This window comes from Bos javanicus, chromosome 2 (assembly GCF_032452875.1).
Source record: "Bos javanicus breed banteng chromosome 2, ARS-OSU_banteng_1.0, whole genome shotgun sequence".
Classification (NCBI taxonomy): Eukaryota; Metazoa; Chordata; class Mammalia; order Artiodactyla; family Bovidae; genus Bos; species Bos javanicus.
This window is the reverse complement of record NC_083869.1, coordinates 843,733-868,599: the sequence shown is the minus strand read 5'-3', so window position 1 is coordinate 868,599 and position 24,867 is coordinate 843,733. Positions and strand designations below refer to the sequence as shown.

Sequence of the window (24,867 nt, the reverse complement as noted above, 5' to 3'; positions counted from 1 at the left end):
AAACACCCTCTTCCAATAACAAGAGACAACTCTGCATATGGACATCACCCAATGATCGATACTGAAATCAAATGGATTATATTCTTTACAGCCAAAGATGGAGAAGCCATATCCCATTAGCAAGGTACAAGAACTGGAACTGATTGTGCCTCAGATCATGAGTTCCTTATTTCAAAATTCACGTTTAAATTGAAGGAAGTAGGGAAAACCACTAGACCATTCAGGTATGACCTAAATCAAATCCCTTATGATTAGACAGTGGAGGTGATGAATAGGTTCAAGGGATTAGATCTGGTAGAAAAAGTGCCTGAAGATCTATGGGCAGAGGTTTGTTACATTGTATAGGAGGCAGTGACCAATACCTATCCCAAAGAAAAAAATACTAGAAGACAAAGTGGTTGTCTGAGAAGGTTTTACAAACTGCTGAGAATAGAAGAGAAGTGAAAGGCAAGCAAGAAACGGAAGTATACCCAACTGAATGCAGAGTGCCAGAGAATAGCAAGGAGAGATAAGAAAGCCTTCTTAAGTGAATCCTGTAAAGAAATAGGGGCTTCTTTTGTAGCTCACTCGGTAAAGAATCTGCCTGCAGTGCAGGAGACCTGGTTTTGATCCCTGGGTTGGGAAGATACCCTGGAGGAGGAAATGGCAACCCACTCCAGTATCCTTGCCTGGAAAATCTCATGGACAGAGGAGCTTGGTGGGCTGCAGTCCATGGGGTCGCAAAGAGTCGGGCACGACTGAGTGACTAACTCATGTACTCATGTAAAGAAATAGAGGAAAACAACAGAATGGGAAAGACTAGAAATCTCTTCAAGAAAATTGAAGAACCAAGGGAACATTTCATACAGGGATGGGCATGATAAAGAACAGAAAGGGTAAGGACTTAACAGAAGCAGGAGAGAATAAGAAGAGGTGGCAAGAATGCACAACTATCCAAAAACTATCTTAATGATCCAGATAACCCTGGTGGTGTGGTTACTTACTTGGAGGTGAACATCCTGGAGTGTGACGTCAAGTGGACCTTAGGAAGCATCACTATAAACAAAACTAGTGGAAGTGATGAAATTCCAGCTGAGCTATTTCAAATCCTAAAAAATGATGCTATGAAAGTGTCCACTCAATATGCCCACAAATTTGGAGAACTCAGAAGTGGCACCAGGACTGGAAAAGGTCAGTTTTCATTCGAATCCCAAAGAAGGGCAGCACCAAAGAATGTTCTAATTGCCATAAAGTTGCATTTCACATGCTAGCAAGGTAATGGTCAAAATCCTTCAAGCTAAGCATCAACAGTATGTGAACCAAGAACTTTCAGATGTACAGGCTGGGTTTAGAAAAGGCAGAGGACCCAGAGATCAAATTCCCAACATTCACTGGGTCATAGAGAAAGCAAGGAAGTTTCAGACAAATGTTTACTTCTGTTTCATTGACTACGCTAAAGCCTTTGACTGTGTGGATCCACAACAAACTGGAAAATTCTTAAAGAGATGGGGATATCAGACCACCTTACCTGTCTTCTGGGAAACACTTACGCAGGTCAAGAAGCAGCAGGTAGAACCAGACAGGGAACAGCAGACTGGTTCAGAATTGGAAAAGGAGTATGACAAGGCTGTATATTGTCACCCTTCTTACTTAACTTATATACAGAGTACATCAAGCAAAGTGCCGGGCTGGTTGAGTCACAGTTAGAATCAAGATTACTGGGACAAATGTTAGCGACTTCAGCTATGCAGAGGATACCGCTCTAATGCCAGAAAGCTAAGAGGAACGAAAAAGCCTCTTAATGAGGGTGAGAGAGGAGAGTGAAAAACCTAGGTTTAAGCTCAGCATTCATAAAACAAAGATCATGACATTAAGTTCTGTCACTTCAAGTTCCATCACTTCATAGCAAATAGATAGGGAAAAGTGGAAACAGTGACAGATTTTATTTTCTTGGGCTCCAAAATCACTGCTGATAGTGAGTGAAGTCATGAATTTAAAAGATAGAAGCAACAAACATAGACAGCATATTAAAAAGCAGATACATCGCTTTGCTGACAAAGGTCCATCTATTCAAAGCTATAGTTTTTCCAGTAGTCATGTGCAGATGTGCAGGTTGGACCATAAAGAAGGCTGAGTGCATAAGAATCCATGCTTTCCAACTGTGGTGCTAGAGAAGACTCTCGCGTGTCCCTTGGAGTACAAGGAGATTAAACCAGTCAATCCTAAAGGAAATCAACCTTGAATATTCATTGGAAGGATTGATGCTGAAACTCAAGCTGCAGTAATTTGACCACCCGATCTGAAGAGCTGACTCATATGAAAAGACCCTGATGCTGGGAGAGATTGAGGGTAGGATGAAAAGGGGATGATAGAAGATGAGATGGTTGGATGGCATCCCTGACTCAATGGATATGAGTTTGAGTAAGCTCTGGGAGATAGTAAAGGACAGGGAAGCCTTTGTAATCTGTGGGCTTGCAGAGAGTCAGATAGGACTTACCGACTAAACAACAGTAACAACTCCTAGAAAGATTTCCACCAGGATAAATAGCTAAAGTTAAATTCTAGTATTGAAAGGTAGTATGTTGGTTTGTAGACATTTTGACCCTCTGTACCACTAACTTTTGTGTATACTTCGGATTTTGTTTAGTTATAGCAAAATTTTAAGAGTGTTTGGTAGTAACCATCAAACTGTGTGCTTTAGGTTGTTTCTTCTTTATTTAAAAAATTGCTATGTGATTAACCTCTGTTTCTGTTTTATTTTTTTACTTTGATTAGCCTTATTAGAAAGAAGGCAGCAGGTCTGGAATCAGCAGCTACAATAAGAACCAAAGTATTTGTGTGGGGCCTGAATGACAAGGACCAGCTGGGAGGTCTGAAGGGTTCCAAGGTGTGTGCCTGACACCCCATGCGCTCGCCACCCCACACTGCTTGGGCCCACACAGGCCCAGAGTTAGCCAGGCCTCTTAAAATTTTTATAATGATTTTCCCTTTTATGTGTGTGTGTGTGTTTTAAATTTATTTATTTTTAATTGAAGGGTTTAATATTGCTTTACAATATTGGTTTGATTTCTACTATACATCATACCTTTTATATGTTGTTTTTAAAATGGACTTTTCTTAAGTAATTCTTGACATGAACTCATAGACATTATCATTTTAGGTTCTAAGACGCCTCTGTCCTTGGAAAACAGTGCATGTTAGCTATAGTTGCATTATTGCTGTTTTATAAACTAGAAGATACACTTCCGAAAACATTTGACAAGTGTAGAGGTGAAAATTGTAGACTGTGATTATATTTTAAAGAGTAGGAACGACAAGGTATGCATTTGAACTCGAGTTGAATTCACCTGTGGCTCTCAACTAAGGTGCCACAGAATAGATTCCTCCAAGGTTTAGTGTCTGAAAACAGTTTCTTTTTGACTGAGCATCTGTGTTACTTGGGTTTCTCAGGTTGTGCTATTGGTAAGGAACCTACCTGCCAATGCGGGAGACCCAAGAGATGCAGGTTCAATCCCTGGGTCGGGAAGATCCCCTGGAGGAAGCCATAGCAGCACACTCCAGTATTCTTGCCTGAAGAATCCCACAGACAGAGGAGCTAGGCAGCTTCAGTCCATAAGGTCACAGAGAATTGAACATGACTGAAGCGACTTAGCACAGACACAACTTAGTATTTCACGAGACCTCACTCATTGTAAGATCCCTGTTATTTGCATTGTTGAGACACTGAAACGGAAAGTTAGAACTCATTCATTTTGAGACCATGGTTCTAGTATGATGAAAATGATCCTATATAATTCAGCAGCCTTGGGTTCCCTTTGTTTTTGAGGCCGCTGCACTGCCTTTGGAGATGTGTGGGGCCCAGGAGATCTGGGCGCTTCTTTTATTACTGTGGGCTCTCTAGAGGGCCCTGTGTGCACATGGGTGTTTGCACACGAAAGGCAGATGGGTGCTTCATAGTTGGGATGAAGAGCGTCCTTCTTCCACGGTAGCATTGCCTGTTTGATACTTCATGACGTATGGGCATCATAAAAGACTTTTTAGACAAGGGCTTTAGTAATTTTAAATGAAATCACATTCATCTCTAATGGGAAATTTGCACATATATTAATAGTTTCTTAAAGAAGTCGGAATTAACAAGAATGAGGAGGACATGACCTGAAATAAAATATAGTTTACCAAATGTTTGTTTATAACTTTACAGTATGTGTATTTTTTTTTTTTTTTTTTCTTTTCACCTTTTATTATGGAGATGTTCAGATGTACCTCCCTGGTAGGCAGAATAGAGACTTGCTCCTTTTGTCACTGTACCAGCTTTAGCAGTTGTGGATGGTCACATTTCTATCTTTATTTTCTACATAGCCTCACCCCTACGTATTTTAAAGTAAATTCCAGTATATCATTTCATTCTTAAAATGCTTATGCATCTGTAATAGACAAGAGATTCTTTGGAGAGTGTAACCATGTAAATTCTTTGTACTATTAAATACGATTACTTGTAATTTTAAAAGTGTAAATAAAATTTTCTTTTTTCTTTTGCTTTTTTTAAAATATTTTGTTTTAGATAAAAGTTCCGTCATTCTCTGAGACACTGTCTGCTTTGAATGTAGTACAGGTGGCTGGTGGTTCTAAAAGTTTGTTTGCAGGTATGATTATTCAAATAACGTAAAAGTTTTAAATGATGTTAAAGCCTAAATGTATAGTTGTTGTGTCACAAAAAGTGAGTCTCTTCCTCACTCCTGTTTCTTACAGTGACAGTGGAAGGAAAAGTATATGCCTGTGGAGAAGCCACGAATGGCCGGCTGGGGCTGGGCATCTCCAGTGGGACTGTGCCCATCCCGCGACAGATCACAGCTCTCAGCAGTTACGTGGTCAAGAAGGTGGCTGTTCACTCAGGTACAGGCCAGAATTGACACTTGTGCTCAGACAAGCCTGCTGCTCAGGCTTTGTAATTACCCAGGGCTTTAAACAGTTTCCCCTAGAGTGTCCTTGCATTCTGTCAAGTTCTACTCATTATTAGAAGTAAAAATTGGGTAATATAAAACTTCAGATGGTCTAGAGTTTTAATTATATTTGTTACATAAGACTTTTTGGAGATCAGGGTTTGTTGGTATTCTGCCATGTGGGGCGTACCCCTCCAAAGGAGGGGATTTTTAATTTTGAACTGTTGTCTCAGGTTCATAAAAGATTGCAGTAATCATGTTCTGTGCCTAAATATGTGTTATTTTTTGGGAAGAGAGCCTGTAAGTTTCATCAGATTTCAAGTGTCTATAAATTCTAGCCATAAGAAAGGATCATTTTTTAAAAAGTCATAGTGCTTCAATTCAAGAAATATATAGAGCATTATTTTAAAGCACTGTGCTTGGCTTCTGAGGAATGAAACCGAATTAGATACAAACTGAGTTTGTATTTATACTGAATAGGGTTAGATTTAACCCCATATAACAGAAAATCTGAACAGTAGTGCCTTGAGCAAGATCGTGTTTTACCATTCTCCTCTGTAAAAATCTGGAGGTGAGGGGGAGGGACAGTGTTGCAGCTACAGTACCCGTGAGGGACACTGGGTTGCTGTCCATCCCCGTTGCAGCTACAGGTGAGCACATAAGCATTTCCTCAAGCCCACTTTGCCCCTTCAGAGAGCTTTTCTCGAAGCCTCACTCGTCAATCATCTTTGTCACCATCCTCTCTGGGCGAGGGAGTGTGGGAAACATTGTTTTTAGCTGAGCACATTGCCTTGGATCATGTGGGCTCTGTTGGTAAGTGGGTCTTGGATCCTAGAAGCTGGTGACAGAGAGGAAACACTCTTCAGTTCTGAGCTGGGATAGATGGAGTGAAAGAGTGGGCCGTGGTGAGGAAAGAGTGTGAACTGATTGTTTTGGGAAGAGTGAGCATAATGCCTTTATTGCAATTGATGGTACTTTTGCTTTAGTAATTTCATTGTTGAGATGCATTTCACAAAAGCCTGAATACCATTACACTTGCTAATTTGTCTAATTGCAAATGAACTTAGTTTTACTTTTTCCATCTGAATTTTGATCTTTTATATATTTAATATAGCAACCCCATTAAAGTTAATAATGCTAAAAATAGCATTATTTTGCTGGTTCTTTGCAAGTAAAATCCTTTATAGGACTTGAACTTTGTAGAAATGTTCATTTATTTTATATAATTGTCATCCTTAAATGTTGATCCCATTTACTCATTTCACAGATACTCACACATACTGTGTGCCAAGCAAAAAAGGTAGTTATGCTGTTAACTTCTTTTAAACCAACTTTGGCAGCCTCTACCTATGTGACTATTGCAGGTGGACGGCACGCTACCGCTTTAACTGTCGATGGCAAAGTGTTTTCCTGGGGTGAAGGTGATGATGGCAAACTTGGACACTTTAGTAGAATGTAAGAATATTTTCTTCATTTTTGCTAATAAGAAACTGTTAATAATAATGAATGCTTTTGGATAATTTTTGTAAAAAATTGAATAGGATGGGTTATTTATACAAAAGAAACTTAAAAATACATTTAAAAAATATCTCTGAATGTGATTTGCCTCACATGCTCTAAGGTTTGATAGTTCAGTGAATCTAAAGATACTGTTTTGATTAAATGTGGATCAGTGTAGATGTCCTTTTTTCCCCCTTCTTTAAAGAGGCTAGATTGATGATAGGGAATATTATTTAATCTTGCTTTAGGAACTGTGACAAGCCACGGCTGATAGAGGCCCTGAAAACCAAGCGAATCCGGGATATTGCCTGTGGGAGCTCACACAGTGCAGCCCTCACGTCCAGTGGTGAACTGTACACCTGGGGTCTCGGAGAGTACGGCCGCTTGGGACATGGGGATAACACAACACAACTGAAGCCCAAAATGGTGATTATACCTATTTTTGTTGCTTACAGAAAGCTCCCCATCTGCTGATTTCCAGAGAAGATAAGCTCCGAGTCTAGGACAGTTAATAAAGATATGTGCAGTATTGGCTTTCATTTTGTGGGGAAAAATTTCCCTTGCTTTCTTGGTGCCTGTGCTTGATTCTGTTTTTAAATTTGTAATTGAGTAGGTGAAAGTCCTTCTTGGTCACAGAGTAATCCAAGTGGCATGTGGAAGTAGAGATGCACAGACCCTGGCTCTGACTGATGAAGGTAAGTCCTGTCTGACTCCACGTTTCAGGGGAGGAATGTTGTGAGATGCTGGCCTGATGTCTATATTTTTAAACCTAGGTTTGGTATTTTCCTGGGGTGATGGTGACTTTGGAAAATTGGGCCGGGGAGGAAGTGAAGGCTGTAACATCCCCCAGAACATCGAGAGACTTAATGGACAAGGGGTGTGCCAGATCGAATGTGGAGCACAGTTCTCCCTGGCCCTCACTAAGTCGGGTGTAGTTTGGACATGGTACGTAAATGCCTGTCACCCACCAGTGTGTCTGTTCAGGGCCTTCCAGGGAGGGGTTCGCCTTTATTTTCTTGCTCATCCAGGCATCTTTGTCCTTTTATTTATTCTGAGTTGGGATTAGTGATGATATTATAAGAAGAAATATCCAATTATAACTGGGTTGTTTAGAAAAGAACACTGGAGAAATTTTAGCCTAGCTTGTCTTTCTTATTTAGATAAAGTATGTGTAGAGGCTTTTTTCTGCTTTTTTTGCCATGCAAGGAGCCTAGTGATCACATGTGTGGAAGACAGATTTCTGATTTCTTTGATCCCTGAAAAAGTTCATGTGTGTTTCCAGTGAAAGATTATTAAATCAGAGAGAGGTGGAATATTCAGCTGACCATGGGCAGACAGTGTGATGGCCTTGGTCTTAGCGTCATGACTCAGTGGCAGCTTGGGGAAGAATCACTACAGAGATCTTTAAAGAGCCATTTGAGGTTGTGTGTCATGTTTTCAGTCTATGAAATCTACATCAGTAATTTAAGTACCGTTAAACACATTAAGGATCTTGCTAGCAGAATTAATGTATTATTTTGAATTAATGGTATACTATTTTATAATTTCTAAGACCTTGGGCATTGTGTCTGTTGTCATTGAGCTGACTCTAGTGCTGTGGCAGTGAATATTTTGCTGTGGGGTATTGCCAGACCATAATCATGTATTAAAATACTCACTGTTGATTCCTTACAGGGGGAAGGGGGACTATTTCAGACTGGGCCATGGCTCGGATGTGCACGTGCGGAAACCACAGGTAGTGGAAGGGCTGAGAGGGAAGAAGATTGTGCATGTGGCTGTCGGGGCCCTGCACTGCTTGGCGGTCACTGATGCAGGACAGGTAAGGGAGCTCGGGACAAGATCTTATGTTGATAGTATAACTTGTGACAAAATAAAGTGAGTCTTGGTACTTGAAAAACCAGAAGGGTGGGCTGTGTCCACTGTGTTCCTATGTACATTTGCCTAACTGTCAGCATGAGTGAGGGCATCCAGGAAAGACTGCTGAGTAATGCACGTTATAAAGTAGTGAGCTTTCCCACTGTAATGTCTGATAGGGAAATGTATGTATTTCATTTCTGAACTAAAGTTATCCTTGATAAGAGTTGTTTGTTCCTCCAATAAGAGGCTATCCTGTGACAGGTTCAGAGATAATATAATTTGAAATTATGACAATTTGAAATGTATGACAATAAATCAGCATATTGTACTTCAATCAGAATGAAATAAAAATGAATTATACTTCCTAATTCTGTAAAGCATAAAATTCCTTGAAAAGTAAACGTATTTTTTGGATCATTTTCTCTTTTCAAAATTAAGGAAAAAATGTTACAATATTTAGTTAAAGAGGAGAACTTCCTGCTTCTAAGAACAGTATATAGATGAGTTTATTGGGTTGATATTAAGGAAATGAAAGTGAAAGTTGCTCAGTCACGTCCGACTCTTTGTGACCCCATGGACTATACAGTCCATGGAATTCTCCAGGCCAGAATACTGGAGCGGGTAGCCTTTCCCTTCTCCAGGGGATCTTCCCAACCCAGGCGATCGAACCCAGGTCTCCTGCATTGCAGGCAGATTTCTTTACCAGCTGAGTCACAAGGGAAGCCCAAGAATACTGGAGTGGGTAGCTTATCCCTTCTCCAGCAGGTCCCTTCCTGACCCAGTAATTGAACTAGGGTCTCCTGCATTGTAGGCAGATTCTTTACCAGCGGAGCTATCCGGGAAGCACTCAGCAAGAATTTTGAAGTAAACTTAAAGTTCTGAAATGTTGAAAAATTATTTTTATCCCCTTAACAGGTATACGCTTGGGGTGACAATGACCATGGCCAACAGGGCAATGGCACAACCACAGTTAATAGGAAGCCCACACTTGTGCAAGGCTTAGAAGGCCAGAAGATCACACGAGTAGCTTGCGGGTCTTCTCACAGTGTGGCGTGGACAACCGTTGATGTGGCAACACCCTCTGTTCACGAGCCTGTCCTCTTCCAGACTGCAAGAGACCCTTTAGGTGCTTCCTATTTAGGTAACCGAGATATGTGTTTTATACGAGATCCTTCTGCACAGATAGAATGTCATAGATGGAATGTTTAATACTGCTACTAGGTTAGAGTTTGTAGCACCGAGTTACCTATGTTCTGAACCATAGCCCCAGAGTCGTCATGGTGCTCTGTGCTATGATTTATGCTGGAATGAAAACTAGAAGAAGTACAGTGCTGGTTCTTGAGATCAGGACAGCTCTGGCAATGCTGTGCACGTGTGCAGACTGAGGGACTTTAAAGTTTAGGCATTTGGTGTTTTCATCAGCTCTATTCAGAGCTGAATTCATATATGTATTCAGAAATGAATACATATATGAATAATACAATCTACATATTAAAACAATCCAACCTGTGTAGACTAATTTTTATCAGCTTTGATATGTGTGCACCTGTGAGAGCATCATCACAGTCGACATAATGAACAAATGTGTATACTACCCTTGAGTAGACCCCTCCCAGCTTTCCACAACCACTGACTTCATGTCTGTCACTGTAGATCAGTTTGCCATTTTAGAGTTTTATATTAATGGAATCATATAGTATGTGCTTTTTTTTCTAATCTAACTTTTTTCACGCACCATAATTATTTTGAGATTCATCCATGTTGCATGTATCAGTATTTCATTCTTTTTTAATTGTTGGCTAGCATTTTATTTATGGGTATACTGCAGTTGATACATCAGTTTGCCTGTTGATGGACTTTGGTGTTGCTTCTTAATTTTGACTATACAAATACTTGCTCTGAACATTTGTGTATAGTCTTTATATGGACACATATACTTACATTTCTCTAGGGTAAGTACTTAGGAGAGGAATGATTGGCTGGTATGGTAGATACAAGTTTATTTTCTTAAGAACTGCAAACTGTTTTGCAAAGTGGTTATTCTGTAACTCTAGCATCTCCATATTTTTGTTTGTATTTGATGTAGTCAGTTTTTAATTTTAGCCATTCTGTAGATGTGTAGTGCTCAGTTCAGTTCAGTTCACTCGCTCAGTCGTGTCCGACTCTTTGCGACCCCATGAATTGCAGCACGCCAGGCCTCCCTGTCCATCACCAACTCCCAGAGTTCACTCAGACTCATGTCCATCGAGTCAGTGATGCCATCCAGCCATCTCATCCTCTGTCGTCCCCTTCTCCTCCTGCCCCCAATCCCTCCCAGCATCAGAGTCTTTTCCAATGAGTCTATACTTCGCATGAGGTGGTCAAAGTACTGGAGTTTCAGCTTCAGCATCATTCCTTCCAAAGAAATCCCAGGGCTGATCTCCTTCAGAATGGACTGGTTGGATCTCCTTGCAGTCTAAGGGACTCTCAAGAGTCTTCTCCAACACCACAGTCAAAAGCATCAATTCTTCAGCGCTCAGCCTTCTTCACAGTCCAACTCTCACATCCATACATGACCACAGGAAAAACCATAGCCTTGACTAGATGGACCTTTGTTGGCAAAGTAATGTCTCTGCTTTTGAATATGCTGTCTAGGTTGGTCATAACTTTCCTTCCAAGGAGTAAGCGTCTTTTAATTTCATGGCTTCAATCACCATCTGCCGTGATTTTGGAGCCCCAAAAAATAAGTCTGACACTGTTTCCCCATCTGTTTCCCATGAAGTGATGGGACCGGATGCCAAATCTTCGTTTTCTGAATGTGGAGTTTTAAGCCAACTTTTTCACTCTCCTCTTTGACCTTCATCAAGAGGCTTTTTAGTTCCTCTTCACTTTCTGCCATAAGGGTGGTGTCATCTGCATATCTGAGGTTATTGATATTTCTTCCGGCAATCTTGATTCCAGCTTGTGTTTCTTCCAGCCCAGCGTTTCTCATGATGTACTCTGCATATAAGTTAAATAAGCAGGATGACAAAATACAGCCTTGACGTACTCCTTTTCCTATTTTGAACCAGTCTGTTGTTCTGTGTCTAGTTCTAACTGTTGCTTCCTGACCTGCATACAGATTTCTCAAGAGGCAGGTCAGGTGGTCTGGTATTCCCATCTCTTTCAGAATTTTCCACAGTTTATTGTGATCCACACAGTCAAAGGCTTTGGCGTAGTCAGTAAAGCAGAAATAGATGTTTTTCTGGAACTCTCTTGCTTTTTTGATGATCCAGTGGATGTTGGCAATTTGATCTCTGGTTCTTCTGCCTTTTCTAAAACCAGCTTGAACATCTGGAAGTTCACGGTTCACGTATTGCTGAAGCCTGGCTTGGAGAATTTTGAGCATTACTTTACTAGCGTGTGAGATGAGTGCAATTGTGTGGTAGTTTGAGCATTCTTTGGCATTGCCTTTCTTTGGGATTGGAATGAAAACTGACCTTTTCCAGTCCTGTGGCCACTGCTGAGTTTTCCAAATTTGCTGGCATATTGATTACGGCACTTTCACAGCATCATCTTTCAGAATTTGAAAAAGCTCAACTGGAATTCCATCACCTCCACTAGCTTTGTTTGTAGTGATGCTTCCTAAGGCCCACTTGACCTCACATTCCAAGATGTCTGGCTCTAGGTGAGTGATCACATCATTGTGATTATCTGGGTCGTGAAAATCTTTTTTGTACAGTTCTTCTGTGTATTCTTGTGACCTCTTTTCAATATCTTCTGCTTCTGTCAGGTCCATACCATCTGTCCTTTATTGAGCCCATCTTTGCATGAAATGTTCCCTTGGTATCTCTAGTTTTCTTGAGGAGATCTCTAGTCTTTCCCATTCTGTTGTTTTCCTCTATTTCTTTGTATTGATCGCTGAGGAAGGCTTTCTTTTCTCTCTTTGCTATTCTTTGGAAGTCTGCATTTAAATAGGTATTTCTTTCCTTTTCTCCTTTGCTTTTTTCTTCTCTTCTTTTCACGGCTATTTGTAAGGCCTTCTCAGATAGCCATTTTTCTTTTTTGCATTTCTTTTTCTTGGGGATGGTCTTGATCCCTGTCTCCTGTACAGTGTCACGAACCGCTGTCCATAGTTCATCAGGCACTCTATCGGATCTAGTCCCTTAAATCTATTTCTTACTTCCACTATATAATCATAAGGGATTTGATTTGTGTCATACCTGAATGGGTTAGTGGTTTTCCCTTCTTTCTTCAGTTCAAGCCTGAATTTGGCAATAAGGAATTTGTGATCTGAGCCACAGTCTGCTCCTGGTCTTGTTTTTTGCTGACTATATAGAGCTCCATCTTTGGCTGCAAAGAATATAATCAATCTGATTTTGGTGTTGGCCATCTGCTGATGTCCATGTATAGAGTCTTCTCTTGTGTTGTTGGAAGAGAATGTTTGCTATGCCCAGTGCGTTCTCTTGGCAAAACTGTTATTAGCTTTTGCCCTGCTTCATTCTGTATTCCAAGGCCAAATCTGCCCGTTACTCCAGGTGTTTCTTGACTTCCCACCTTTGCATTCCAGTCCCTATAATGAAAAGGACATCTTTTTTGGATGTTAGTTCTCAAAGGTCTTATAGGTCTTCATAGAACCGTTCAACTTCAGCTTCTTCAGTAATTTGGATAGCTACTCTATAAATCAAAAATTGATTCACAAGCCCCTGGTACCATAATCATCCATTTTATCAAGTGTCCTAAATATGTTCTGTATCAGTTTTCTTGATCATAAGATGAATATGAAAATATTTTTAATATAACTTTTTGACTATATAGTTTCTCATGAAGATACTAGTCACTTAATGTTTATATTATCCATTTCCATTGGTTGGCAGGAGGCTCTTCCACTGAGGACTCCCATGTTTTCCACTCCACCATTTTTCTTGCAGACTTAATTCATTTTCAGCCTAAAAAAATCATCTCTTCTATTAACCACTCTGAAGTTGCTCTTTTAATTTTATAACCTCTGGTTCCATTTTAACTATACCCAGCTTCTTATTTGTAATCTATACTATATACCTTCTATATGGTGTATTTTTAGGGATTCGTCCAAGAACATCCAAGAATCTTTGTATACCATGTTCTTAGCTTCTCATGTGGACTCTTAAACATAAGCTAGTCCCACAAGGCCAGTGGTCTTCTGGGGCCAGCCCACCATGACAGCCCAGTTTTATATGTTTTTCAGCTTATTTTTGACATATGAATTATTCTTTTTGTTCCTTTTTGTGTTCTAGTTGCTTTAAAAAAAAAGCTAGTTAAGAACTTTCACCTGTCTGTGTAGTATTTTTAAACCATAAATTTAATTCCTTTAAGATTTAGGGCTAGCTGTTTCTTTAATGGTAAGATTTGTGTCTTTGATGCAAGTTTAACTTAATGGCATAAAGTTGTCTCAGTGTTTGCTTATTTTTCTTTTAGTATTTGTAGACTCTATAGTGGTGTTATTACTCATTGCTTATATTGGTAATTGTGTCTTCTCTTTCCAGTTTGTCTATAGCTTTATCAGTTTTATTAAGTTTTTTCAAATAAGCCAATGGTTTCCTTGATTTTCCTTCGTTGTTTTTCTGTTTTCTGTTTCACTGATCTTTAATCTTTATTCTTTTCTTCTAAGAAGCTTAGGTCTTTGGCTTAGGGTCTTCCCAGTTTTCTAGTGTAAACATCTGTTTACTCTCCTTGAGTAATTGACACTGACATCATTAATGACAGATTATCCTCTCATCCTTGGCTTTGAAATTCTTGCTTTGAAATAAAGTTTGACTGTTAAGAATATAGGTACAAGAGAAACTATGATATATTTTTTCCATTCTTTTTACTGTTAACCTACTAAAAAAAAGTTCCTGGTAGGCAACATATAGTTGGATTTTGCTTTTTAATTTTTTCTCTGAGACTCTCTAATTGGGGTGTTTACTTCACTCACATTTAATGTGATTATGAATGTATTTGTTTTCAATCAGTATCCTGCTGTTTGTTTTGTATTATATTAGTCCTAGCTGTTTATTGTTTTTTTCTGCTCTTTTTCTGCCTTTCTTTGAATTAATTGTTCTTTTTGATGTTGTATTTTCTTCTTTGTTTTCTTTGAGCTTTAACTTTTTGTGTTACTTTAGTGGTTGTTTTAGGAATTATGCACCTTTAATGTATCATAGTCTGCCTTTAGCTGATTCCCTTGTAGCTCAGTAGGTAAAGAATCGACTGCAATGCAGGAGACTCAGGTTCGATTCCTGGGTGGGAAAGATCCCCTGGAGAAGGAAATGGCAACCCACTCCAGTATTCTTGGCTGGAGAATTCCATGGACAGAGGAGCCTGGCGGGCTACAGTCCGTGGGGTCGCAAGAGCTGGACTCAACTGAGCGACTGCACCAGTGCCACCTGCAGGTGGGGTCACACTGTTTCATGCGCAGTGTGTGCCTCTCGCGGTGATACATCTCTGCTTCTGCCCTCCCGGCCTCAGTGCTACTTTGTTATGCCTTTCTCTGTATGTTGTAAATGTTACAGTTGTTTAAATCAGTTTTTTTAAACATCAGGTTATCTATTTAAATGAGTTAAAAGAGTATCTCTGTATTTACTCACACAGTTACTCTTTCCAGTGTTCTTCATTTCTTTGTGGAGATCCTTTTTCCATCTGAATCACTTTTCTTCCGCTTGAAGAAATTCCTTTTTTATGTCTTGTCAGCTCAGATGTGCGATTCTTCCTTTCAGCTTCTTATGGCTAAACTAGGCATTATTTTGCTTCATGTTTGCACCATATTTTAGCTGACTATATAATTTTTGGTTGACATTGTTTTCATTGAGAATTTGCTGTCATTCTTATCTTTGTTCTTCTGTACATAGCATGTCTTTTATCTAAGACTGCTTTTAGGATTTTAATTTTGTTTTTATTTCCTGGTTTTATTAATTTGTTTTTATTTCCCTGGTTTTTATTTTCATGGTTCAAGCACTTGTGGTTCATGGTGCCTCTTAGATCTCTTGAGTTTTAAGTTTTCATCCATTTTGTAAAATTGTCGGTCACTGTTCTTCAAAAAAATTTTTTTTGCTGTACCTTTGGGAAGTCTAGTTCCATGTGTATTAGGACTCCTCAAGTTGTTCCACGGATAAATGACATTGTTCATTTTTAAACTGTTCTTTCTGTTTCACATGAATAGTTTCTGTTGCTGTATCTTCACATGCACTCGTCTTTGCTTCATTTTCATATGCTGTTAATGTTACTGTTTAAATCTCAGACATCTTAGCTACTTTTCTAGAAATTTGATTTGAGTTTTTTTTTTTTTTTTTACGTCTCTGATTCTCTTTTGAACATATGTAATACAGATATAAGAAGGTAATCAGACATCTTAGCTACTTTTCTAGAAATTTGATTTGCGTATTTTTTTTATCTTTTATGTCTCTGATTTTCTTTTGAACATATGGAATACAGATATAAGTATTTCAACTTAAGTTGTCTGCTGATGGTAATATCTGTGTCAATTCTGGATTGTTTAGATCGATTTTTCTTCCTGAGTTGAGTGGTATTTTCCTGCTTTTCTTCCAACATGGTAACTTTTAGTTTGATGCCATACATTGTGAATGTTGCTGGAGATTTTTATGCGTGTAGTGAATCTTCTTGAGCTTACGTACAGTTAAATTACTCTCAAAACAGTTTGATCCCTTTGGACCTTTGTTTTGGATTTGTTAAGTGGATTCAGAGCTGATACTATTGTGGGACTAATAATTCTCTACCACTGAGTATTTCACCCAGTGCCTTGTGAATGATGAGGTCTTCCCTCTAGCTGATGGGAACAGGCAGTAGCTGGGACCTCTGTGTTCTCCTAGTCCTCTCATACAAGTTCTTTCTTTGTCTCTGAGTCATGCCCATTTATGAAGGCGTCTTATCTGGATGAGTGAGAATGCCTGCATATCTCCAGGGCACTCTCTGTGCAACTTTTCCCTCTTATCCTGTCCTGTGAACTTTGCCCACATTGGATTCCCTGGTGCTGAGCTCAACCTCCTCTTCTCACAGAGACCACTGGGCTCCATCTGGTTCTCTCCCTGTAATCAGGCCTGGGAACTCTCAGGGCAGTGGGCTGGAACTTGCTAATACTGTATATGGTGAATATACTATCTTCTCACCATTGTTGTGGATTTTTTTGTTTTTGCTTTACATTTCATCAATAAGTAAATATAGATAGTTATCATAGTATTGTCATGGCTTATATATGTATAGCGTAAATTGTTGTAAGTACATTTTGCAAAAGCATTTACATTTTTTTGTAGTTATAGCAAACCTTCGCTATAGATGTTTGTTTTTAAACTATGCGAGATTATTAGTGAAACTAATATTTAATCTGTGAAATAGCAAAATGCAGATTGCAGTGTGCTTTGAAATGAAATGGAAAGGTCAAATTATAGAAATAGAGCAAACTCTGATCTTAAAAATTGAAGCCAGTTTTATTTTACTTTTCCAGGTGTGCCTTCTGATGCTGACTCTTCTCCTGCCAGTAATAAAATCAATGGTGCAAATAATTCTAAACCAAATCGCCCTTCTCTTGCCAAGATTCTCCTATCATTAGATGGAAATCTGGCCAAACAACAGGCCTTATCTCATATACTTACAGCATTGCAAATCATGTATGCCAGGTAAGCTTGTTTGCTAGCTTTTGAAATCCCACAATTATGTAAACTTTAGGTTTTTGTCCTTTTTTGATGGAGAATGTTTGTTACTGTTTTTAAATACTGTGAATTTTAGGTCATACACCCTTTGATAGTGAATGATGGTATCTTTATGCTTTTCTTCAATGGAGGTTGAAATATGAATTAGAAAATCAAGTTGAAGAACATTTTCATTATTCTTTATGGCCAATAAGCTTTATACCTGTTTTGGGAGGAAGAATTAGTTGATGCTTATATACAGTAATATTTAAGATAGTTGTCATCTCCTTCACTCTTGTTAAGGCAGAGATTTGATAGTGTTGTCTTTTCCTCCATTTTGCTGCTATTTTCATGCAGACTAAATAAATGGCCCATCAATCATTGTATTGTGGTTATGTACATGATGAATAGAAATAAATACTTAGGGACATTAATTTAGACTAAAGGCTAACTTAGTCGTTGAGAGGATATTTAATCTTCACTGCCTTGTGTGAGGCACCTTTGGTATCTGGCTTGCAATAAACACAAAATCACTGTGGATGGTGACTGCAGCCATGAAGTTAGAAGATGATTGCTTCTTGGCAGGAAAGCTATGGCAAACCTAGACAGTATATTAAAAAACAGAGACATCACTTTGCCAACAAAGGTCCATATAGTCAAGGCTATAGTCAAAGTCTTTCCAGTAGTCATGAACAGATGTGAGAGCTGGACCGTAAAGAAGGCAGAGCACTGAAGAATTGATGCTTTTGAACTGTGGTGCTTGAGAAGACTTGAGAACCCCTTGGAGAGCAAGGAGATCAAACCCGTTAATCTTAAAGGAAATACATTCTGAATAATCATTGGAAGGACTAATGCTGAAGCTTTAATACTTTGGCCGTCTAATGTGAATTCCAGCTCACTGGAAAAGACTCTGGTGCTAGGAAAGCTTGAAGGCAGAAGGAGAAGAGTGCAACAGAGGATGAGATGGTTGGATGGTATCACTGATTCAATGGACGTGACCTTGGACAAACTCCAGGAGATAGTGAGAGACAGGGAAGCCTGGTGTGCCTGCTGGCCATGGGGTCGCAAAGAGTTGGATATGACTTAGTGACCTAACAACAAAAAAACCCAAATTATCCTTAGACTCTTAACAACCAAGATTTCTCAGAGAAATCCAGAGGCTTATTCTGGTCTGATTTTTATGTTGGCAGTTTTTCACCTGTTATCACTGTGGTCGTTCAGTAAATAAGATTAGGAGTAAATATTTTAGGCAATAGATACATAGTAATAACATTCAATATTTTTCTAAAACTCTCTTTTTATAGTTATTCTATAATAATGAGGGAATCCTTCAGTAAACAGTTGCCCTGCCCCCTGACTCTGCCATCCTGCAGAGGTAGATTCAGTTCACCACAGGCCTGGCTTTCTCTCCTGACAGAGACACCGTGGTCGGGGCCCTGATGCCGGCTGGCATGGTTGCCCCGGTGGAGTGTCCTTCCTTCTCCTCCTCGGCACCTGCTTCTGACGTATCTGCCATGGCCAGTCCCATGAATGGAGAGGAGTGTGTGCTGGCTGTTGATATTGAAGACAGATTGAGTCCAAATCCATGGCAAGAAAAGAGAGGAGAGGTAAAAAATGGTAAAGCAGTAAAGCAGTGTTTGATTAGGAAGTGAAAGGTAGCTCATTTGTGTCTTATAAAGTACAAGTCATTCTTTAATTTAATTCAGAATGTTTTTATGTCTACTACTATGATTTTTGGCTTGAATTAGTATTCTGTTTAAAAGGAGTCTTGTAGTGTATAGATGGGAATATTCTTTTAAAAAGTTGCTAAGTACAACGCGCAGTTGTTCATCTATAATTCTGAAACTTGAACACTGTGAAAACTAAAGGTTTTTGTATTTATTTTGGGGAAAAGCCCAGCTTGGAGAGATGTGAGCTCATTTTAGTTGTTTTCATGTGATTGCTTGTGAATATTAATAGGTTTTCCTGGGAACATGAATATGCTTAACTTTGCAGGGCTGTCCCAGATTGCACTGGAGGTGGTAGCTGGTAATATAAATGTCTGGTTATCTCTGTAAAATCTTGCATATTCCAGATGACCTAAGGGGTAAGTAAGCCTTTTGGAGTTAGAAGGGAAGTGTGCCATGTTGCCAAGTTTCTCGTTTTTCTTCTTCATTTTCAAACTAGATTATCTCTTCTGAGGATGCTGTGACCCCTTCTGCAGTGACCCCATCAGCTTGCTCAGCTTCTTCTCGGCCGTTTATCCCAGTAACAGATGACCCAGGAGCTGCCAGCATCATTGCAGAAACCATGACCAAAACCAAAGAGGTCAGGGGGTTTTCTTCTTTAATGGTTAATTTTGAAATAATCTTAAATGTACACTCAAGTTGCAGAAATATTTCCTAGACATAGAGCATGGCATACTCCTTTGTACTGTCTACCTAGATTCTCCAATTGTGAGTGTTTCTAAACTGTTGGTGGGAGAGCTGCATGGCATAATCCCAGCCTTCCTTAAAGCTTCAGAGTGTGCTTCCTAAGTATCAGGACATTGCCACTGATCAGGGACTATTTTCTGCTCCAGAGACCGACTCAGATTTTGCTCATTACGGGTCTAGATCCTGCCCAGGTGTGAGGGTTACCTCTTTTTGTATTCAATATGGAACCATCCTTAAGTTCCTCTTTTTATAAGAAATGCCACAAGAATGATGCAGAGTTCTTTTCAGTGCATTCTTTTGAGGTGTGTGCATTGTTGATTTGCTGCATCACAGGTGATATTAATTCTTATTTGTTAAGTTTGTCTACAAGATTTCACTATTGGAAGTTAATAAATTAAAAAAAAAGCATGTTTATAGGTATTCCTGGGGAGATAATTTACTTTGGGACTATGTTACTAGCTTATCCCTCATTATGTTTTCATCTGCCAGTTTTTAGTATCTCTTGATAATTCCATCTGGGTCCATTACTACTGTGATAATTGTCAAATGGTGATTTTTCAGATTTCATCATTCCTTTTGGAATACCATTGTTGCTACTCTTCAGTAGGGAAGAACTTTCCCTCTTCATCTCATCTTTCTGTGGGTATATATTCATGGAATTCTATTTTACTCAAATAATGACATATTACTATCATCAATTTGACACCCAAATTGTCCCAGACTTGGCCTTTGGTAGGCCTTTCCATCTGGTTTGTCTTTCTGATGTGCCCCCATATTTCTTTGAGCACTTTACTTTATAGCACAGTCAGTTTAGCTCAGTCGCTCAGGCCTGTCTGACTCTTTGCAACCCCATGAACTGCATGACTCCAGGCTTCCCTGGCCATCACCAATACCTGGAGCTTGCTCAAACTCATGTCCATTGAGTGGTGATACCATCCAACTATCTTATCCTCTGTCGTCTCCTTCTCCTGCCTTCAGTCTTTCTACCATCAGGATCTTTTCCAGTGAGTCAGTTCTTCACATCAGGTGGTCAGAGTATTGGAGCTTCAGCTTCACTATCAGTCCTTCCAGTGAATATTCAGGACTGGTTTCTTTTAGGATTGAATCTCTTTGCAGTCCAAAGGACTCGCAGAGAGTCTTCTCCAACACCACAGTTCAAAAGCATCAATTCTTCGGTGCTCAGCTTTCTTTATGGTCAACTCTCACATCTATACATGACTACTGGAAAAACCATAGCTTTGACTAGGTGGACCTTTGTTGGCAAAGTAATGTCTCTGTTTTTTAATATGCTATCTAGGTTGGTCATAACTTTTTTCCAAGGAGCAAGCGTTTTTTAATTTCATGATTGCAGTCACTATCTGCGGTGATACAGGGCCCCCAAAAATAGTCTCTCACAGTTTCCATTGTTTCCCATCTATTTGCCATGAAGTGATGGGACCGATGCCATGATCTTCATTTTTTGAATGTTGAATTTTAAGTCAGCCTTTTCACTCTTCTCTTTCACTTTCATCAAGAGGCTCTTAGTTCTTCTTTGCTTTCTGCCATAAAGATGGTGTCATCTGCATATCTGAGGTTTTTGATATTTCTTCCGGCAATCTTGATTCCAGCTTGTGCTTCACCCAGTCCAACATTTTGCATCATGTACTCTGCATTTAAGTTAAATAAGCAGGGTGACAATATACAGCCTTGACATACTCCCTTCCCAATTTGGAACCAGTCCGTTGTTCCATGTCCAGTTCTAACTGTTGCTTCATGACCTGCATACAGATTTCTCAGGAGGCAGGTGAGGTGGTCTGGTATTCCCATCTCCTTAAGAATTTTCCAGTTTCTTGTGATCCACACATCAAAGGTTTTAGCATAGTCAGTGAAGCAGAAGTAGATGATTTTCTTCAATTCTAAGATCTAGCGGATGTGGCAATTTGATCCCTGCTTCCTCTGCCTTTTCTAAATCCAGCCTGTACATCTTGAAGTTCTCAGTTCATGTACTGTTGAAGCCTAGCTTAGAGAATATTGTGTATTACTTTGCTAGCATGTGAGATGAGTGCAGTTGTGCAGTAGTTTGAACATTATTTGGCATTGCCTTTCTTTGGGATTGGCATGAAAACTGAAAACTGACCTTTTTCTAGTCTTGGCCACTGCTGAGTTTTCCAAATTTGTTGGCATACTGAGTGCGGCACTTTAACAGCATCATCTTTTAGGATTTTAACTAGCTCAACTGGAAGTCCATCACCTCCACTAGCTTTGTTCGTAGTGATGCTTTCTAAGGCCCACTTGACTTCACATTCCAGGATGTCTGGCTCTAAGTGAGTGATCACACCATCATGGTTATTTGGGTCATTAAGATCTTTTTGTATGGTTCTTCTGTGTATTCTTGCCACCTCATCTTAATAGCTTCTGCTTCTGTTAGATCCATAGTGTTACTTTTCTTTATTGAGCCCATCTTTGCCTGAAATGTTCCCTTGGTATCTCTGATTTTCTTCAAGAGATCTCTAGTCATTCCCCCATTCTATTGTTTTCTTCCATTTCTTTGCATTGATCACTGAGGAAGGCTTTCTTATCTCTCTTTGCTATTCTTTGGAACTCTGCATTCAGATGGGTATATATATATTTTTTTTCCTCCTTTGCCTTTCATTTCTCTTCTTTTATCAGCTATTTGTAAAGCTTCCTCAGACACTGTTTTGCCTTTTTACATTTCTTTTTCTTGGGAATGGTTTTGATCATGGCTTCCTGTACAGTGTTACAAACCTCCTTCCATAGTTCAGGCAGTCCGTCTGTCAGATCTAATCCCTTAAATCTATTTGTCACTTCCACTGTTTAATCATAAGGGATTTGATTTAGATCTTATCTGAATGATCTAGTGGTTTTTTCTACTTTCTTCAGTTTAAGTCTGAATTTTGCAATAAGGAGTTCATGATCTGAGCCATAGTCAGCTCCCCATCTTGTTTTTGCTGACTGTAGAGCGCTTCTCTGTCTTTGGCTGCAAGGAATGTAGCCAAATGGTGATGTCCGTCTGATTTTGGTATTGATTATCTGGGTGATGTCCATGTGTAGAGTCAGCTCTGGTGTTGTTGGAAGAGGGTATTTGCAATGACCAGTACATTCTCTTGGCAAAACTCTGTTACCCTTTTTTGTATTCCAGGGCCTAACTTGCCTGTTGCATTGCTTTGCTATTTTGTTAAGGACTTTTGCACCTATATCTTCTCCTGATTTGCATTAAAGCATAACACTGGCCTCCTAGATGAGTTAGGCAGTGTTCCTCTTCTGTTTGTTGGGAGAGTTTGTGAAAGATTGGTGTCAATTCTTTAAATATTTGGTACAATTTTCTCTCTTTGAACATACTCTCATTATTCTTTTATTTTGTTGTTTCCTGCACAACACAGAATTCTAGGTTCATCAAGATGTTTTGTGCTGCACCACAGAAATCCTATTTCTCCAAAAAATCATGGTTCTTTTTCTTGGAGAATGGTATTTCAAAGCCAAGATCTGAAATATCTTTGGTTTTCTATGGCGGGAAGTGCAGTTCATCTCCTTTCTTACTGGGCAGAGCTAGAAAATACGTGTGTGTATATGCTTTCAATAAGTTACGCATTTAATATTTACTTTGGTATATACCTACATATATTGAAAACCACTGATTCACAGCAGTACAGTCAGTACTAATAACTGCACAGGGTTCATTCTAGTTCCTTCCTTTTCTGTATTGATCATGCTATTCTCTCAGTGAGGAATCTGGCTCCTGCTATTGACAGTTTAATAACTTCCCCTCAGTTAGCTGCCTTCTCATTTGGCTGTCTCTCCTCACGCATATGGATATCCTCCTTCCCCTGCATAGCTTCTGGCACTCAAAACCAGTCTGCCTGTGCAGGGATGACCTTTCATCCTGCTTGACCCACTCCTGTACCCAGTGCCAGCTGGCCCAAAGCAGGAACACTTTCCACTTGGCTTGGCTCTGTCACATGGCGGCCTCCCCTGCCCAACCCTCCCATTGTGGACGACCTCCCAAGCCTACTCAGGTGCTCCTTATCCCAGGCCATCTCATCCTGCTCACATGGTCTCCAGCATATTCCAAGCATATATTTTCAATTACATTTGGAACTCTTGATTTATTATGCTGTCACTAGTGTCAAAAATAAATGCTATGGAAAATATTCATAACCTGTAGTAATAAGAAAGTTGATATTTGTAAATTAGATGTCTGGACTCAACTTGTGATATTTGGCAATCTCCTAAGGTGAGGTTTTAATGCAGAAATTAATCTGAATTATTCAAAATTTTTTCTTTTAGGTAGAAGAAAGATGATATAATTTCTTTCTTACAAATTTATTTATGAGGCATAGGCATTATACAAATTATAGCCTGAAATTACTATCATTTCAATTTTGTTTGAGTCATTAATAACAGGAAAGTAATTTTCATGTTAGTTTTGGGCACAGAATCCACCTGCTAATGCAGAAGACACAACAGATGAGGATTTGATCCCTGGGTTGGGAAGATTCCCTGAAAGACTACATGGCAACCCACTCCACTATTCTTGCCTGGGAAATCCCATGGACAGAGGAGCCTGTCAGGCTATACAGTCCATGGGGTCGCAGAAGAGTCAGACATGACCTAGTGACTAAACAACAGCAAGGTTATGTAGCTAGTACTAGTGATTTTATTTTTCAGCAGTTCCTTTGGATTTGTTCTCTATTTTTTTTTTTAAACAACCCCACCAAAAAAATGTTTGGTATTGTTTCAAATAAGACCAAAGATGTTATATATGATTAATATATTGTACTGAATGTTTTTGCTGGCCTTCAGTGAATGAGATTCTGGAGTGTCTTCGTTTCTGATGCACTTCACTTGCTGATTCCCTGTGTCTTCACTTGAAGGTGGGAGTAAGGTCTGTTTCTTTTAAGGGAGAAACCATGCTCCTGCCTCAGAGCTATGGTTTCCAGGGCCAACTTGAGCATTGATGGAATCTGCACAATTCCCAAACAATTGTTCGGATTACATTCCCCTAAAGATTCCTAAGTGGGGCTTGTGCTTTCCCTGGCTTATTTCTGTTTCTGAAAACCACTGACAGTGATTTCGCTGAGATCCAGAAAGCAAGAGAGAAGAGAAGAGACACTTGTGGCATCTTGTTCTTTCCCTGGAGAGCTGGCCTCTGCCTAAGAAACAGAAAGGGCTCGGGTCTCTGATACCCACTCCCTCTAAGCTTAGAAGCTGTTGGATCTCTCTGTTACTTTATGTAAGCCAGACCCCACTGCCAACCTTCAAGAGGCTCCTCTGTGGTGGCAGCAGGTTGTGGGGTGATTGTCCTGGGCAGGAAACCCTCATGACGTGGGATTGTGATGGGTCAGTGATGCTGTCACAGGCAAACAAGCAATTCCTTTTTCTGCTGATGTGGAAAGAGGTAAATAATCACAGGTGTGGTTTGTTTTAACTGACATTCTGTGAATGAGAAGTAAAAGGGGAGTACTGAGAAGACTGTTTATTTTCTTCTTAACAGTACCTAAGGAACAAGAGATTATGAGCAATGTTTATATGTCAAAAAGTCTGTTACGTAATATTCTGAGA

The 24,867-nt window shown here is 39.5% G+C and overlaps 1 protein-coding gene and 1 pseudogene across 5 annotated transcripts in view; one reads left to right on the top strand and one right to left on the bottom strand.

Moving 5' to 3' along the window:
* HERC2 (HECT and RLD domain containing E3 ubiquitin protein ligase 2) overlaps window positions 1-24,867 on the top strand; it is a 234,718-nt gene that overhangs the window by 155,822 nt on the left and 54,029 nt on the right. For all 5 annotated transcript variants that reach the window (XM_061431346.1, XM_061431353.1, XM_061431374.1 and 2 more), the window contains 12 exons: window positions 2,755-2,866; window positions 4,541-4,622; window positions 4,729-4,872; window positions 6,284-6,374; window positions 6,668-6,845; window positions 7,033-7,114; window positions 7,193-7,364; window positions 8,094-8,238; window positions 9,192-9,417; window positions 16,711-16,882; window positions 18,312-18,501; window positions 19,061-19,201. In XM_061431346.1, coding sequence (XP_061287330.1) covers window positions 2,755-2,866; window positions 4,541-4,622; window positions 4,729-4,872; window positions 6,284-6,374; window positions 6,668-6,845; window positions 7,033-7,114; window positions 7,193-7,364; window positions 8,094-8,238; window positions 9,192-9,417; window positions 16,711-16,882; window positions 18,312-18,501; window positions 19,061-19,201 — 1,735 coding nt within the window. The remainder of the gene's footprint in view (window positions 1-2,754; window positions 2,867-4,540; window positions 4,623-4,728; window positions 4,873-6,283; window positions 6,375-6,667; window positions 6,846-7,032; window positions 7,115-7,192; window positions 7,365-8,093; window positions 8,239-9,191; window positions 9,418-16,710; window positions 16,883-18,311; window positions 18,502-19,060; window positions 19,202-24,867) is intronic.
* LOC133256602 (NADH dehydrogenase [ubiquinone] 1 alpha subcomplex subunit 5-like) lies at window positions 12,879-13,434 on the bottom strand (annotated as a pseudogene).